We start from the raw sequence: 19,077 nt of genomic DNA on the forward strand, positions 1-19,077 counted from the left end.
AATAGGACTTACTGTTGAGATAATAGCCAAGGTGAAATTAAAATAACATTAAGATTTTTGCTTTTTTTAGATGTTCAAATTATCAATGCTAGTGTCCCAATAGTTCTACAAAGATTTCAATTATGATCTAATTTATTAATTTGCCTTTTTGTTACTTGAATTATAAATTCATTGACTCTGAAAAGGCATGAAGTTCTTCCTAAAGTTGTCTAGCAAAGACACATTCTAATATTTTTATTATGTGTCTTATTGTTTAACAAATTTTAAACTATTGATACCTACAACTTAAATGTACTGTTTATGTGCAGCTTGCCAAATTAAGAGTTCAAAGGTCAGTCATTACATACTAAATAAATATTAGAGGATCATAATTCATGCGTATTTAGCAATATTGCTATGGAGTCACAACAGCCCTTTGTTGTTACCTGTACCACCAGCCTGTTTTGCTCAGGTTTTGTAATTTATTATATCATAAATAAACTTTCACCAGTGGATTGCATGATTGTCACATATGAAGAATATTTTTATAATTTTGTAACAGTAATGTACCGTGTGCTACCTTAAAATTATTTGTTTTGAATTCTTTTACTCAGGACCATATCTCCGTGTTAATTGAATTCCACAGATAATATGTTAGCCTAAAATTTCCTGTAGTACATTTCAAGTAATACTATGATTCAGATGATATTAGAAAAAAAGATTCTGTGGTCAAACAAGACTGTAAATCGTGGCATATTTCACATCACTTTTTGGAGCAATAAGTTCATTTTATTTCATCAGGGCTATTATAAATATTTTAGTAAAGCAATTTTTTAAAACTTTAACCAACCATGTGCCAAATTTACTTGTGCCAAATTTACTTGACCATGTGCCAAATTTACTTGACCATGAATCCCTTCTTATAATGGCTGTTACTATCTTTTGCAATCTAAACTATTTTTGTAAATGCTGCTCTAGCTACAAGAAATCACCTCAGAGGTGGAAACTCTAAAACATTATAGCTGGAGGCCAATTAAGTTTATGAGAGGGCAAGTTGCTTTCTCTGTAAACCAATCCCATTCTTTTTCTAGTTATAGGACCCTTGTCCTCTTAAAAAAGGGAAATTCCTCCATATAATAATCTTCCTTCACAGTCCCTTCTTACTCTTCCCTCTACCCCAATTCTTAATTCAACTTAATGAGATATTAACAACAACAACAACAAACCAAGAAAACAGGTTTGTGGAATTTTAAAAGCATGGTAATGAAATAAATGGCTTTATCGTTGATATATTTTGTCCATAAATTAAGTTCTAGAATTGGAGATTCTTTTCTAAGATGAATTTTATAACAAATAGAGGAATAAAGATGGTCAAATGGGCCATTATGCCATTACTTTGTTCTCTACTTTTAACAGTTTTTTACTTATTCTCAAAAGTTAGAAATTAAACATTTTTCATGTAATTTTTCTTTTCATATTTGAATTGCCCTTCTGAAATTATATAATACATTTACCTGCAAAGCAAGAAATTATAACAAATATACATGAAAGAAAATCTGGCTTCCTGGGGTGCCTGGGTGGCTGAGTTGGTTAAGTGTCTGCTTTTGGTTCAGGTTATGATGCCAGCGTCCTGGGATCAAGCCCCGTGTCCCTCAGGGTCCCTGCTCAGTGGGGAGTCTGCTTCTCCCTCTCCCTCTGCAGCTCTCCCTGCTTGTGTTCTCTCTCTCCCTCTTTCTCTGTCAAATGAAATCTTTAAAAAAATAAGAAAATCTGACTTCTTAAACTAACATGTTAAAAGTGTCATGAGTACTTTTCTGTAGCTTTCTTTACGTTTAAATGTACATACATGTTTATACATGGCTCTTTTTTCCCCCCCTTGGTTGTGAATATTTATATATTTAAACAGGATCACTGTATGGACATCAATCTGCAACTTCCCTGTAACATACATTACAGACATCTTTCTAGGTACATATAAATCTAACTTACTCATTTTAGTGTTAATAGCTGTAGAATACTACATATGGAGAGGTATTAATGTTCAAATTGTTTCTCTGTTGATGAACATTCATGTTGTTTTCACTTCCTTGCTATTTCAAACAACTGTCAATAAATACCTTTAAACAAATATTTGTTTTTATTTCTGTAAGATTCTTACATTTAGGTTTGTGGAACAAAGAATATGTGTATTTTTCAAAAAGATTCAATCGAGAGAGAGCAGGGGGAGGGGCAGAGGGAGAGAGAATCCTCAAGCAGACTCCCCACTGAGCGGGGAACCTGACATGGGGCTCAATCCCAAGACCCAGAGATCATGACCTGAGCCAAAATCAAGAGTCAGACACTTAACCGACTGAGCCACCCAGATACCCCTTTATTTTTTTATTTTAATAGTAACATTACTTTCCAGATAAAGCACATTCAGTTCCATCAACAGTATTTGAGTTGCACATTTTCCTACTAACTTAATAGCACTTGGTGCTCTTTGTCAGTCTTTCTAATGAAAAATATGTCATTGCTTCAATCTGAATTTATTTAAATATTGGGTAGACTGAGCATGCTTTCATTTGCCTACTGGTCATCTGAATTTTCTGTAAATTACCTGTCAACAGTGTACAATTTCTAGTAATTTTCATTAATTTGTAGAAGTTTTTTGTGTTTATGGCTATTATCATATGGGTTACAAAAATAATTTCTTAGTTTATCTTATACTTTAATATGCCCTTTGTTTTTTACTTTTATAGCATCAAATATAATCTACATAGAATGTTTCCTACACCCCAAGATTATTCACATTTTCCTAAATATCTTTTAATATTTTTTGTATTTTAAACTTTTCTTTAGCTAAATTTCCCCAGCAACTTTTTGTACTGAAGACTTCTAAAAACCACAGGAAAGCTAAAATAGTGAAACGAACATCCATCACATCCTAGACTTAGTTATAACATCCTGCCACATTTTATCTTTATTAATGTTACATTTCACTCCTAAATACTTCATGCATAACCTAAAAATAAGGAGATTGTCTTAAGAGCATGGCATTAGAAAATTAATAATTCCATAATTTCCCAAAGTGTCTCAAAACTGGTTTAGGGACACCTGGGTGGCTCAGTCAGTTAAGCGTTTGCCTTTGGCTCAGGTCATGATCCTAGGGTCCTGGAATGGAGTCCGGCATTGGGCTCCCTGCTCAGCAGGGAGCCTGCTTCTCCCTCTCCCACTCCCCCTGCTTGTGTGCGCTCTCTCTCTCTGACAAATAAAAAAGTCTTTGGGAAAAAAAAGATTCGGCAGAGGCCACTGTGCCGACTGGACTTCGCTTGCTCATGCACCTTGCTCTGCTTCCTCTGCAACCATGTCTGACAAACCCTACATGGCTGAGATTGAGAAATTCGATAAGTCGAAATTGAAGACAGAAACGCAAGAGAAAAATCCACTACCTTCAAAAGAAATGACTGAATGGAAGCAAGCAGGCAAATCATGATGAGGCATGTGCTGCCAATATGCACTGTACATTCCACAAGCATTGCCTTCTTACTTTACTTTTAGCTGTTTAACTTTGTAAGACGCAAAGAGGATCAAGTTTAAATGACTGCGCTGCCCCTTTTCACATCAAAGAACTCATGACAACGAAGGCGCCTGCCTCTCCCATCAGCCTGTCTTGCTGACAGGGAAGGGAAAGAACTTGCATGTTGGTGAAGGAAGAAGCTGGGAGGGACGACAGTGAAATCTAGAGTAAAAATCAAGCTGGTCCAAGGTGTCCTGCAGGCTGTAAAATGCAGTTTAATCGGAGTGCCATTAGTTTGTTCAAATGATTTTAATTATTGGAATGCACAATTCTTTAAATATGCAATAAAAAGTTTTAAAACCTGAAAACAACTGGCTTATAAAATGTTTTTCTTTTTTTTTAAATTTTATTATGTTAGTCACCATACAATGCACCATTAGTTTTTGATGTGGTGATCCACAACCCATTGTTTTCATATAACACCCAGTGCTCCATGCAGGACGTGCCCTCCTTAATACCCATCACCGGGCTAACTAATACCCTCTCCCCGCTCTCCTCTAAAACCCTGTTTGTTTCTCAGAGTCCATAGTCTCTCATGGTTCATCTCTCCCTCCAACCCCCCCCCCCGCTCATTTTTCCCTTCCTTCTCCTAATGTTCTCCATGCTATTCCTATGTTCCACAAATAAGTGAAACCATATGATAATTGACTTTCTCTGCTTGACTTATTTCACTTAGCATAATCTCCTCCAGTCCCATCCATGTGGATGTAAAAGTTGGGTATTCATCCTTTTTGATGGCTGAGTAATATTCCATTGTATATATGGACCACATCTTCTTTATCCATTCATCTGTTGAAGGCCACCTCAGCTCTTTCCACAGTTTGGCTATTGCAGACATTGCTGCTATGAACATTGGGGTGCATGTGGCCCTTCTTTTCACTACATCTGTGTCTTTGGGGTAAATACCCAGGAGTGCAATTGCTGGGTCATAGGGTAGCTCTATTTTTAAATTTTTGAGGAACCTCCACACTGTTTTCCAAAGTGGCTGTACCAACTTGCATTCCCATCAACAGTGTAAGAGGGTTCCCCTTTGTCCACAACCTTTCCAACATTTGTTGTTTCTTTCCCTGTCCATTTTTGCCATTCTAACTGGTGTAAGGTGGTATCTCAATGTGTTTTTTTTTTAAATCAATTAAAATCTCATTTTTATCTTTTTTAAAGGTTTTTTTTAATGTATTCATTTGAGAGAGAGACAGCACACAAGCAGGAGGAGGGGCAGAGGGAGAAGCAGGCTCCCCGCCGAGCCAGCCAGGAGCCCGATGCGGGGCCCGATCCCAGGACCGGGAGATCATGACCTGAGCCGAAGGTGGACGCTCAACCATCTAAGCCACCCAGGCACTCCTCAGTGTGGTTTTGATTTGAATTTCCCTGATGGCTAATGATGATGAACGTTTTTTCATGTGTCTATTACCCATTTGTATGTCTTCTTCAGAGAAGTGTCTTTTCATATCTTCTGCCCACTTTTTGACTTGACTATTTGTTTTTTGGGTATTGAGTTTGAGAAGTTCTTTATAGATCTTGGATACCAGCCCTTTATCTCTAGTGTCATTTGCAAATATCATCTCCCATTCTGTGGGTTGCCTCTTTGTTTTGTTGACTGTTTCCTTTGCTGTGCAGAAGCTTTTTATCTTGATGAAGTCCCAAAAGTGCATTTTTGCTTTTGTTTCACTAGCTTTTGGAGATGTATCTTGAAAGAAGTTGCTGTGGGTGATGTCAAAGAGGTTACTGCCTATGTTCTCCTCTATGATTTTGATGGATTCCTGTCTCACACTGAGGTCTTTCATCCAGTTTATCTTTGTGAATGGTGTTAGAGAATGGTCGAGTTTCATTCTTCTGCGTGTGGCTGTCCAATTTTCCCAGCACCATTTATTGAAGAGACTGTCTTTTTTCCATTGCATGTTTTTTCCTGCTTTGTCAAAGATTATTTGACCATAGAGTTGAGGGTCTATATCTGGGCCCTCTATTCTGTTCCATTGGTCTATATGTCTGTTTTTGTGCCAGTACTATGCTGTCTTGGTGATCACAGCTTTGTAATATAGCTTGAAATCGGGCAACGTGATGCCCCCAGCTTTGTTTTTCTTTTTCAATATTTCCTTGGCAATTCGGGGTCTTTTCTGATTCCATACAAATTTTAGGATTGTTTGTTCCAGCACTTTGAAAAATGTCATTGGAATTTTTATCGGGATGGCACTGAAGGTATAGATTGCTCTGGGTAGCACAGACATTTTAACAATGTTTATTCTTCTGATCCATGAGCATAGAATGTTTTTCCATCTTTTTGTGTCTTCTTCAATTTCTTCCATGAGTGTTCTGTAGTTCCTATAGATCTTTTACCTCTTTGGTTAGGCTTATTCTGAGGTATCTTATACTTTTAGGTGTCCATATGTACAATGGAATATTACTCAGCCATCAGAAAAGATGAATACCCAACTTTTACATTCACATGGATGGGACTGGAGGAGATTATGCTAAGTGAAATAAGTCAAGCAGAGAAAGTCAATTATCATATGGTTTCACTTATTTGTGGAACATAAGGAATAGTGTGGAGGACATTAGGAGAAGGAAGGGAAAAATGAAGGGAGGTAATTGGAGGGAGAGATGAACCATGAGAGACTATGGACTCTGAGAAACAAACTGAGGGTGTTAGAGGGGAGGGGGGCAGGGGGATGGGTTAGCCTGGTGATGGGTATTAAGGAGGGCACGTACTGCATAGAGCACTGGGTGTTATACAAAACAATGAATCGTGGATCACTACATCAAAAACTAATGATGTACTGCATGGTGACTAACATAACATAATAAAATAAAATTTAAAAAAAGTGGGGGTGGGGTGGTCAACAAAATTCTAGAAACAATCACCACTTAAGAAACAAAGGGAAATGATTCATTATTGGAAAATCGTTTTTAAGTTGTCAGTGAATTTTAATTGCCATCATGAAAAAATGATATGATGATGCTGAGGAAGATAGTTCAGATTTCTTAAAAAAAGTTATGAAGACCAGATTTTAACTTCCCCTCTCATAAAACTAACAAACCAACAATAACAAAAAAAACCCCAAAAACCTAACTTCCAAAAGAATGTGGAATAAGAAAAATCTTCATTTGTAATGGAAATAAGGAGGCATCTACATATCCCATACTTTGAAGACTTTCTAACAAAAATAATACAAATGGGATGAGATAGATATCACCAAGACCTAAGTTAGTACTGCTTCTGACAAAGAAATGAGGCAAACATTAATTGAACACATAATGGTACCAATCACATGTAACAACTCATTAATTCTCAAAAACCACCATCTAAGCAAGGATTTTGTCTCATTTTTAGGTGATAAAACTAAGTAGTGACAGTTTAAGTAACTAGCTCATGGTCATACATAAAAGTAATGGAGCCAGGATTGAAACCCTTTTACCTCCACAAAGTCTGCTTAACCTCTGTACTATTAGAATTAATTAATGGGGACACATAGAATTGTCTTTCTCCCAGGATATGGAAAATGACAGAAGAAAGGGGAATGAGGCAATAAAGAATTGTTTGATATATTTAAGTCTTAACTGATGAAGAAATGTTCTAGAAGGCATAGGAAAAATGGGATCAAGAATAGAAAAGATAGGGCGCCTGGGTGGCTCAGTTGTTAAGCGTCTGCCTTCGGCTCAGGTTATGATCCCAGGGTCCTGGGATCGAGCCCCGCATTGGGCTCCCTGCTCAGCGGGTAGCCTGCTTCTCCCTCTCCCATTCCCCCTGCTTGTTTCTCTCTCTTGCTGTGTCTCTCTCTGTCAAATAAACAAAATCTTAAAAAAAAAAAAAAAGAATAGAAAAGATCATCACTATCTTTGAAAGGAGAAACTCCTCATTTTTTGAGACCAAAGTAAAGAGGTTATAGGGAAAACTATGGATCACAATTTCAAAATTATGCCAAAGCAAGTTACTTTGTGCCCATGAAAACTGTTTATTTTCCTCTGAGAAATTAGCTTATAAATGAAAGACAAGATAAACTATGTAATGAATTTTGTTAATTTTATATCCTAATTTGTTTTTCCTTTGGAAGTCAGATTCAAATTTAAAGCTTAATTCTAAATTAACTTATTTCTTCTGTATATTCTAATTGCAGTTTTCTCCTGGTCTTACTAATTTTTATTTTTTTCCTGACTGATTTCTATCCATTTAAGGTTTTTCATCCTATTGTTGAGATTATTGACCTACTTTCTCTGTAGTGCAGAATAAAATAGTAAAACAAACCCACATTATTTAAAACTCACTTGGTACTTGATCATTTCTTCCTGGAAGAGAGTAGAATCCTGAAGTGGCCAAGGTGGGTGATGGGTGAAAAGAAACCATGAAAAATCAGGCTTACTTAGTAGCTCCAGACAAGTCATATTAGAAATCTCCAGTTAAACAAGGTCAAGCACCTTGTGGGGGAACAATCTTAAGATTCATCAAAAGCCAAGAATAACCACAGTTTGGAGGCATCAATATATACAAGCATGACAAAAGCCTATGGAGCTTCAATGTGAATTTTAAAAACTATTTTAAGATTAGAAATATAGGGGCGCCTGGGTGGCTCAGTCGTTAAGCGTCTGCCTTCAGCTCAGGTCATGATCCCAGGGTTCTGGGAATGAGCCCCACATCAGGCTCCCTGCTCCACGGGAAGCCTGCTTCTCTCTCTCCCACTCTCCCTGCTTGTGTTCCCTCTCTCACTGTCTCTCTCTGTCAAATAAATAAAATCTTTAAAAAAATTAGAAATATAATTCACAAGGTATTTTTAAATAACATCCCATACTTTTTTTTTAATACATCTATCCAATCTCAAACTTAGAGAAAAGTTGAAAATTTAGTGCAAAGAACTTTTTTCCCTGAACGATTCGAGAGTAAATTGCTGACCTAATGTCACATCACCCCTGAAGATGCTAGGTATTTCCTACAAACAAAGACATGTCCCTATGTAACTGCAATACAATGATCAGAATCAAGAAATTAACATTAAGGGGCACCTGGATGGCTCAGTTGGTTAAGCATCTGCTTTCGGCTCAGGTCATGATCCTGGAGTCCTGGTATCAAGCCCCGTGTCGGGCTCCCTGCTCAGTGGGGAATCTGCTTCTCCCCTTACCCTCTCCCCCTGCCCTTCCCCCTGCTTGTGCAAATCTTAAAAAAAGAAATTAAGATTAATACATTACTACCATCTAGATTAGATCCCATCCAAGTTTTACCAAGTGTGCCAATGTCATTTGCACTAAAGGATTCAGTTCAGAATCACACACTGTGTTGAAATGTCCTGTCTCTTTAATCTCCTTTAGTCTGAAACAGTTTTTGTCTTGCCCTTTTATAATCTTGACACTTTTGATGACTGTCAGTCAGTCTTTGGTGAATGTCTCTCTAATTTGGTTTTCTTTGATGTTTCCTCATGATCAGGTTATGCATTTTGAAAGGAATGCCAACAGAAATTGATGCTGCATTCTTCCCAGGGCATATCAGGGGACACATGATGACTTGCCCCATTACTGGTGATATTCTTTTTTTTTTCTTTTTAAGATTTATTTATTTGAGAGAGCGAGAATGAGAGAGAGAGAGAGTACATGAGAGGGGGGAGGATTAGAGGGAGAAGCAGACTCCTTGCTGAGCGGGGAGCCTGATGCAGGACTCGATCCCGGGACTCCAGGATCATGACCTGAGCTGAAGGCAGCCGCTTAACCGACTGAGCCACCCAGGCGCCCCCTGGTGATATTCTTTTAATCAATTAATAAGGTATGTCTGCCAGCCTTCTCCACTATAAAATTACTCTTTTCCCCTTTGTAACTAGTAAGGATTTTATGGGAGGGGGTAATCTGAAATGATATAAATGTCCCATCCTTCAGGCAAAATTTCAATTTATATTTTGAATTGATTTTATATTTTTGAATTTATATTTTTCAAAATATAATTTTGAAATTATATTTTTGAATTTATATCAGCATGGACTTGTGATTTCCTATTTCATTAAAAGCTTATAATCTATTACTGTTATTATTTATATTAGTATTAGGTTTGTCCCAGATTTGTTAAGTGGAAACCCCTTCAATCCGACTTCTGTGTCCTTTTTTTTTTTTTTTAAGATTTTATTCATTTGAGAGAGTGAGAGAGAGCATCAGCAGGGGGAGGGACAGAAGGAGAGGGAGAATTTCCAGCAGACCCCACACCCAGTGCAGAGCCCAATGCGGGGCTTGATCCCAGGACCCCAAGATCATGACCTGAGCTGCCAGATGGTTAACTGACTGAGTCATCCAGTCACCCTCTGTGGCCTTTTAATAACCAGTCCCTATCGTTCCCTTATTTTCACATACAAGATGTTCTAGGTTCATCTTGTATTTGCTCTGCCCCAAGACTGGAATCAATCATCTTAAAAGAACCCTGGTTCCTATTAGTGAGGAAAATGGTATTTGGAGGCCATGATCTGGGTACTAGCATGCTTATTGCTACTGCAGTGTCACTGTTCCCAGGCCCACTTAGAAGTGGACAGATCTAATGAATATAAATACACATAGATTGAATACACACATTTATATCTATACTTATTTTTATATCTATGTATCTATAATGAAAATAAGTTTGCACGAATACAATTCTAATCTAAAACCACTGAGTTCATTCTAGTTGTAGCCCTTTTCATATGTGTAACTCCTTTCCCTGACAAAGAAATGTTCATTTTATTATCCTTAAATATATAGTTCTGTGTATACAAAACATATTTGATTAATCTTCCTGGAAGAAATCAATACCCCATTGTCACTGCCACACTCTCCCTGGACAGATACTCCTCACAGTTCTGCAGGGCCATCATGGCTTTACTGATGTGTATGCCTACCTTGCTTAGTTCCACCTAATGGCTTTAGGATTAAATTGTTAGGAAGAGAAAGAAAAGTAAAGACTCTTTCCCACCTAGGTCAGAGAGATGTGATGTGAAAAGGACTAAACCCGCTGTTGCTGGCTTTTTAAAGATGGAGGGAGAGGGCCATGAGCTAAGGCAGGTGGCAGCCTCTAGGCTGGTAACAGTTCTCAACTTATAGCTAACAAGAAAATGAAGATCTCAGATCTACAGACATAAGTAAATTTTGCCAATAACCCAAATAAGCAGGAAACAGTTTCTCCCCTAAAGCCTCCAGAAAATAACACAGCCCTGCAGATAATTTTAGTGTGATGAGACCCATACTGGACTTCTGACCTACAAAACTGTAAGATAATACATTTTTGTTTTTTTCAAGTCATGAAATTTCTGGGAATTGGTCACTGCAGCAGGGGAAGACTAATACAATGGTCATTTAATTTTCAACAAAGGATCAAAGACTTCTACTGTTGAAAATACCATTTGTAACAAAATGATATTGAAAAAAAATTGATATCTATATAGGAAAAAAAAATCTCAACCCCTATCTAATGCCAGGAACAAAAATTATTTCAAAATAAGTCTTAGACCTAATATAAAAAACTGCAATTATAAAGCTTTCAGAAAAAAACATAGGTAACTATTTAAATATTTTTCAAACTTGGCAGCAGATAAGTTTCATAAGTCACACAAAGCAGTAACTATAAAAAAAATTGATATGTTAAATATTATAAAAAAGTCTTTTGCTCATCAAAAGACACTATTAAAAAATGACCAGGAAATCCAAAGGCTAGGAGAAATATTCACAAAACATTTGTCCGATAGAGGACTGATATCTAGGCTATATTAGAATTTATATAACTCAACAGTGAAAATATGATCAATTAAAAATGGACAGAAAATTTGAGAAGAAATGTTCAAATGGCTAATAAGTGCATAAAAAATGGTCAATATCAACAGTCATTAGGGAAATGTCAGTTAAAACCACTATGAGACACTACAGAACACAATATGAGATACATATCCAGAATGATAGTACTAAATGTTGGTGAAAATGTAGGGAAACTGGAACTCTCATACGTTGTTGGGAGTGTAAAATGGTACAACTATTTCGGATAAAGTTCTGGCAGAAACTTATAAAACTGAACTTACACCTATACACTGCATCCAAACAATTCTGCTTCTAGGTGTTTATCCAAAAGATATGAAAAAATACATTCATAAAAAGACATATCCAAGAATGTTTATAACTGCATTATAATAGCAAAATACATGGAAATATCCCAGAAGCCCATCAGGAGGAGAATGGATAAAGAAACTGTGATTAGCCATACAATGGAATCCAACTCTGTAATAAGAACTATTTAGATACACCATAAACACACACACATATCATACATGGATGAATCTTAAACAACATTATCCTGGAAACTGACTGGGAAGGAGCCTGAGGGAATTTTCTAGTGTGATGATATTTTCTTTGATAGGATTTTGGTTTGTACAGTGTATGTATTTGTCAACATTCTTCAAATGATAAATTTAAGGTAAGTGTGGTTCACTGTTTATAAATCTTACCTTAAAAACTAACAAAATGTTGGGGCACCTGGGTGGCTCAGTCATTAAGCATCTGCCTTCAGCTCAGGTCATGATCCCAGGGTCCTGGGATCGAGCCCCGCATCGGGCTCCCTGCTCGGCGGGAAGCCTGCTTCTCCCTCTCTCACTCCCCCTGCTTGTGTTCCCTCTCTCGCTGTCTCTCTCCTGTCAAATAAATAAAATCTTAAAAAAAAAAAAAAACTAACAAAATGTTGAACTTTAATTAGTAATATGCATGCTAAAGTGTTTAGGAGTAAAATATACTGATGTCTGCAACTTACTTTGAAATACATAAAAAAATGGACCAATTTATGGATGAATACATGGCTGGATAGTTAATTATTTGATAAATATAGCGAAGTATTAATTGAAGTATCTAGATGGTGAATACATGGGTATACAATGAATCTTTTAGTTTTCTGTTTGGAAATTTTCATAAGAAAATGTTGGTGAAAATATAAAAAAAACAACTATCAACCCATAATTCTGTATTCAGTGAAAATATCTTCTTAAAAATGAGGGGATTTTAGTTCTCTTCCCGTAAGCAGCCTGAGGTGATCTCTGAAAATGGTTACCTATTCACTCAACCCAGAAAACCCCACAAAATCATGCAAATCAAGAGTTCAAATCTTCATGGTGATATTAAAAACACTGGCGAAACTGCCCAAGCCATCAAGGGTGTGCATATCTGAAAAGCCACCAAGTCTCTAAAGGATGTCACTTTACAGAAGCAACATGTGCCATTCTGTCACTACAATGGTGGAGTTGGTAGGTATACCTAGGCCAAACAGTGGGGTTGGACAGAGTGCTGAATTATTATTGTACATGCTTAAAAATGCCGAGAATAATGTTGTACTGAAGGATTTAAATGTAGCTTCTCTGGTCATCAAGCACATCTGGTGAACAAAGTCCCCAAGATGCAGCACAGAACTTACAGAGCTCTGATTAATCCATACATGAGTTCTCCCTGCCACATTAAGATAATCCTTACTGAGAGGAGATTTTCCTAAACCAGAAGATGAAGTTGCACAGAAGAAAAAGATATCCCAGAAGAAACTGAAGAAACAAAAACTTATGACCTGGGAATAAATTTAGTATAAAATAAATGGAAATAAACGTACACATACATGCACATATGCACATGTGTGCACACACACACACACATATAACTAAAATATACTACAATGATAGCATTTAAATTAGTAGAAGCAATGACTGGTGTAAAGTATTCTAACATCATTATACTGCTGGGCAGGAAAAATAAGTTTAGACTTTGAAAACTTAAGTATGTCCCACTAAATTAAAGATTAATGCAAATAGAATATATACCTTCCAAAAGAGGAGGACATAAAAGAAAGGAGAGGAGAACAAGCTAAAGAAGGAATAAACGGGAGGGAAATGAAAACATTAAAAAGTTACATAGAGCGTGCCTGGGTGGCTCAGTTGGTTAAGCGACTGCCTTCGGCTCAGGTCATGATCCCAGGGTCCTGGGACAGAGTCCCACATCAGGCTCCCTGCTCAGCGGGGAGCCTGCTTCTCCCTCTGACCCTCTCCCCTCTCATGCTGTTTTTCTCTCTCTCTCTCTCACTCAAATAAATAAATAAATAATAAAATCTTTTTTAAAAAGTTACATATAACATATATAGGGATGCGATAAAATGGTAGAAATAAGTACAAATATGTCAGTAAATGTCTGGATAAATAAACAAAATATAATTATATGCTATTGTCAAGATATACCTTAAAATAATTATACAGAAAGGCTGAAAATAAGGGAACAGAAAAAACATGATTCAAAATACTAATCAAAAGAAAGTTTAAGTAGCTATATTAATATTGGGTAAAATAGTCTTTAAATAAAAGCATTATTATAAAAAGATCAGCACATAATGATGTTTAAATCTCCAAGAATTTATATAAATTCTAAATGAATGTGTTACTAAAAATACATACATTTAAGCCAAAATTAGTGAAATGACAAGGAAAAATAACGTCACAGCCACAATGGGAGATTTTGCATATTTCTTTTAGTAACTGATATTTAAGAGACAAAAATCAGTAATGATTATAGAGGATTTGGACAAAAAATTTACAAACTTTATCTAATGGATACATTTAAAAAATATACTATGCTAATAACTGCAGAAGACAAATCATTTTTTAGGACATAATGAATATTCAGAAAACTTAGACATATATTGGGCCATAAAGCAAATCTGAAAAAATTTCAATGGACTAATTTCATATAGATCAACTCCACTGCCCATAAAATTATGTTAGATATAAGTCATCAAAGGATAATTAGAAAAAAATCTATATGCTTAAGAAAGATCCTTCCAAATTATTTATGGGTGAAAAAAATCAGCACAAATTTAAAAAGAAGTATTTAAAACTGAATGATGAGACTACTACATACACCAAAATCTGTAGGATGCAGCCAAAGTAGTACATAAAGGAAAAGTTATAACCTTAAGAATTTATAAGTATAAAAATTAACTAAGTACCCAACTTAAAATGTGAGAAAAAATGTCAGAATAAACTGAAAGAAAGCAAAGAAATAATAAAGAATAAAAAAGGGAATAGCAAAAGAGTTATATAGTGAAGAGGATTAAAAAGGTCCCAAATAGGTCTTTGTGTTATACTAAAATTATAACACTATGTTAATTAAGAGCATGTATATATAAGTATATAGTGCAGGGAATAATAAATTGACCAACAGAATTGAAAAAAGAGCCCCCAACAGTTCCATATATATATATATATATATATAGTAACCTAATTCATGACTGTTGGTAAGGTGGGAAAGGATAGTCTTTTTATAATGCGAGACAATTGGTATACACACAAACACACACAAATTGCACCCCACTTTTGTCCTACAGAAAGAGATCGATTCCAAGAGACTTTATAACAAAAAAATGTGTAAGTCAAAACTATAAAGCTTTAAGAATATAGAAAACTAAAATTATGACCTTAGTATAGAGAATTAAAAAAAATTTTTTTTAGAGAGAGAGCACACACACATTTGCCTGCGCCTGTGTGGGGGAGGGGCAGAGGGAGAGAATGCTCAAGCCAACTCCCCTGGAGCCTGATGAAGGTTTCCTTCCCACAACCCATGAGATCATGACCTGAGCTGAAACCAAGAGCTTCATTTTCTCTCCATGAGCCAAGGTCAAATCTTCTTATATATAAAGTTATTTAATTATTGTATTAGTCGATGGCCTCTCAACCTTACCCAATAATGTCCCTATAATAGAAGAGAATGGATGCTCACTTTGCGGGGATGTGTCAGAGAAAATAAGCAGTTAAGCTAGGGCTGGCTTTGAAATCATGTTTCTTGACAACGAAAAAAACTGCTGATTTTGCGTTCTTCCCCATAACACGTATATTTGATCCAAGAGAAAAATCATGTCTAAATTATTTGCCAGATAAATTGATAACCTTTTTTTCCCGATCAAATTAGTGTCCAAGAAAGAAATAACTTATCATCCATCGGGAAGACCTCCCACTCTTCTGGCAGTCAAACTCCGTAACAGACACTCTGAAAAATAAAGGCATGAGAAAAGCACATTTGCGTAACAGATCACCAGTCACGCAACCACTCTCAATTATGAACACAAAACAAACCAAAACAGCAGAGGTCCCTTCCTCCGTCAGACAATCCCACAGTTATGTCATAACCAGGCCGCTTCGAGTACGAACCACCTCACACCCAACGGCATGGAGAATCACACCAGGCAGAAGTACAACCACACACCCAGCCGCCAAGGGACTCCCAGTCCGCCCGACGACGTCTCCCGTTGTCTCACACACTCCAAAGGGCCTGGCGAGGCACACAGGGGGTCTCTGCGTGTCTGAGGCTCTGTCTGGTCCCCGGCTCAGCTCCAGCTCCACCCCCGCACCTGCCCGCCTGATGGTCCGCGCCACCTTCTCCCGATCTGTAAGACCCTGGGACCACTCAACACTGGCAGTCTCAGGCCACAACCCAGCAACGCGCGCGCCCGACGTCTGCGCACTGAGCGCAGGCGGGCACTCCCAGGAACACCCGCGGCGCGGCCGTTGCGCGAGCGGGTTTTAGCGGCGGAGTGCAGGAACCTCGCGGAGGGTTAGTAAACCGGCAATCCTAGCGTTCCGGCCGGCCAGCCTACAGCCTTCCCGCCGTTGGACTACATTTCCCAGAGCCACCGCTTCCCCAATGCGGCTTCATTTCCGTTTGTTCGCGCGATTTGGGGACTTCGCGTGGGGAGGACAGCGTCTGTGGAGGAGCTTGGCCCGGCTCCGGCTGGGCGGGCGAACCCGAAATCGGGGCTTGGACCCCGGGCGCCAAATCCTGGATCCTGAACCGCGCCTTTTGTCTAGGTGAGGATGTCCGGGATGCCGGGGCGGAAGCGTCGCTGGAATTGCGTGTGTGACAGTCTCCTGCCGTTTTGTGTTGTGAGACAGCCTGCCTGTTATTGGTGTGGGCGAATGGACGTGTGCAACTGTGGTTTTGTGTGTAAGCGTTTGTGTGAGGGTGAGTTGTGACTCTGAGAGTGTAGTAATACGGCTGTGACCATGTGTTTGTGACCGCGTGCTTAACTGGGAATGTGCCTATGTGACAGTGTGATTGTGTGTGTACCTCGTATGTGACTGGGGGTTTGCTTGTGACTGTGAGCTGTGCGACAGTGCTGTTGTGACAGGGTGTTTGGATGTACTTGGGTCACTTTGAGGTTGTGTATGCGACTGTGTATCGTGTGTATTACTGAAGTTTGTCTGTGACTTTGAGGTGTTATGAGAGTGTTGCTGTGACACGGTGTTTGTGACCACTTGTTTTTTTGACCTGGTACTTGGTTGTGTTTTTCTGATTGGATGGCTGTGTGTATGCCATATGTGTGACTGTTGGGACTCTGATCCGCTTCATGACTGTGTGAAGAGAGTAAAAGTGCTGCTGTGAAAGGGTGTTTTTGGCTATGTGTATCCCTGACAGGGTGCTTGGATGTGCTTGAGTGATTGTGTGTATGCTCTGTTTATGATTGAATTTTGTTTAAGATAAAAGGTGGTCTGAGGTGTAATATTAATTTGGCGATTGTGACTCTGGCTGTGTGACCATGGAAATGTGTGTGACTTTGTCTAGTCATCTGTATATTTTATAGTCTGTGATCTTATGGGAGTTTAGTGAACTACAGAGATAGAATTGGGTTTTTGTATTTTGGGGGTTCATTCTGGGACTGAGTCTGCCTGTGTGTCATGAGTCCCATGTGGCTTTGTCCTCACAGAACTTGACTTCTTTCTTTTCTGACCTCAGTGATCCCCCTTCACACATGGCCTGTATTGCTTCATTTCTGTATCCATTCTTAGTTCACACTGGGATTGTAGACGTAGGTTTCCTTTTGGCTTCCAGATGTCCTCTCACCTTACAGCCTTAAGAATGTTGAATGTAGAAAGGTGACAGGAAGGAAAGAAGTCAGAAGTTTGAGACCCTGAATGAGGGCTGTGAGTACCTGTAGTACTTCACTGCAGGGCTTTGTCTCCAATGGACAATTTTGAATCCAGCAGTAAATTCCGGCCCAAGACAGCTGTGGTCTTGGACCTTCTTTCTGAAACAAAGTGCAGAACTGTTCTACTCTCCTTCTGACTTTCCTCCTGGGTAAATGAGGGGTAGATTTGGGGGCTGGGTGGGTAAGAGCATGTGTTCTAATTTAGGGTATATCCTAAAAAAGGTCTACTATCTCATGATTCCATTTTCTTTTCCTGAGAGTAGAGCCCAGAGGAGGAAAAAATGGCTGTTATACATTCAAAAGCAAAGTCCAAGGTGAGTGGATGTTTCCTCTGTTTCCCCAATATGCCTTTAGTTTTTCAGGATGTAGGATCTTTGTTTTCTCTTTGAAATTTCCTATTTAAGCTTTCTCAAATGATGGAGGTGGCAAGGCAATTTTCTGTAGATTGGGAGCAGGGAATATGTGCAGTTAATTGTGATAGATACTTCCCAACAGTGGTTAAATTGAGGAAGAATGGATTTGAGACTCATAAAATTAAAACGGAGATGATATTGTGTTATTTCTGACACAGCAGCATTCTTTTTTAACTTTTCCTGTTTGGTAATTTTTTTAAGACAGAGAGGAAGGGTGGGGTGGGGAGGGAGGGGGAGAGGGAGAGAGAGAATCTTAAGCAGGCTCCATGCCCAGCGCAGAGCTTGAGGTGGGGCTTAAACTCATGATCCTGAGATCATGACCTGAGCTGAGATCTGACATTTAACCAACTAAGCCGCTCCAGGTGCCCCTGTTTGGTAATTTTCAAACATACACAAAAGTATAATGAGCCATCATAGGCACAACTCTAAAGTTACCACTTGCCAATCTTATTTATTCTGCCTTCAGTTTGAATTCCTTCCTAATTTTCCTTTTGATTTTCTCTTTTGACTTATGGTTTATTTAGAAATACGTTATTTAGTTTTCAGGTATTATGAGGATCTTCCAGAGATCTTTTTGTTACTGATTTCTAATTTCATTCCATTGTGTTCAGAGAATATACTTTTTATGACTTGAATCCTTCAGAATTTATTAAGAGTAGTTTTGTGACCCAAAATGTGCGGTCTATCTTAGTAAATGTTTGGTGTGCACTTGAAAAGACTGTAGTCTGCTATTGTTGGGTGGAGAGTTCCGTAAATGTCAGCTAGGTAACGTAGGTGTGTAGTATTGTTGAAATCCTCTGTACCTTTACTGATAATCTGTCTGTTGCATTTATTTCTTTCTCGTAATTTCTGTAAGTTTCTCCTTCATGTATTTTGAAGCTCTGTTATTAGATACATAAAAGTTTCAGGTAATACATCCTGTTGGTGAATTGATCCCTTTATCATTATGAAATGGTCTTTATCCCTGGTAGTACTGATGCTCTGAGCATCTACTTTGTCTGATATTTTTTTTTAAAGGTTTTATTTATTTATTTATTTGAGAGAGAGAGAAACAGCATGAGAGGGGAGAGGGTCAGAGGGAGAAGCAGACTTCCCGATGTGAGACTCGATCCCAGGACTCCGGGATCATGACCTGAGCCGAAGGCAGTCACGCAACCAACTGAGCGACCCAGGCACCCTACTTTGTCTCATATTTAATG

General features: G+C 38.2%; 2 protein-coding genes across 4 annotated transcripts in view; both read left to right on the plus strand.

Moving 5' to 3' along the window:
* Positions 1 to 19,077, plus strand: part of LOC113935567 (zinc finger protein 420) — a 98,379-nt gene that overhangs the window by 42,818 nt on the left and 36,484 nt on the right. For 2 of the 3 annotated variants that reach the window (XM_027617723.1, XM_027617726.1), the window contains exons 1-2: positions 16,209 to 16,347; positions 17,729 to 17,779. The exons of the other annotated variant lie outside the window; for it this stretch is intronic. The gene's annotated coding sequence lies outside the window, so the exon portion shown is untranslated. Of the gene's footprint in view, positions 1 to 16,208; positions 16,348 to 17,728; positions 17,780 to 19,077 lie in introns of those variants that run through there. 3 annotated transcript variants of the gene reach the window in all.
* On the plus strand, positions 2,257 to 3,843 carry LOC113935664 (thymosin beta-4-like). Its single transcript, XM_035725300.1, has one exon. The coding sequence runs from the start codon at positions 3,326 to 3,328 to the stop codon at positions 3,452 to 3,454; it is 129 nt and encodes a 42-aa protein (XP_035581193.1). The 5' UTR covers positions 2,257 to 3,325; the 3' UTR covers positions 3,455 to 3,843.

This window comes from Zalophus californianus, chromosome 17 (genome assembly GCF_009762305.2).
Source record: "Zalophus californianus isolate mZalCal1 chromosome 17, mZalCal1.pri.v2, whole genome shotgun sequence".
Taxonomy (NCBI): Eukaryota; Metazoa; Chordata; class Mammalia; order Carnivora; family Otariidae; genus Zalophus; species Zalophus californianus.

Bases quoted from the DNA above. Each gene is read 5' to 3' on its own strand.
- LOC113935664 (XM_035725300.1), top strand. From the start codon at position 3,326: ATGTCTGACAAACCCTACATGGCTGAGATTGAGAAATTCGATAAGTCG.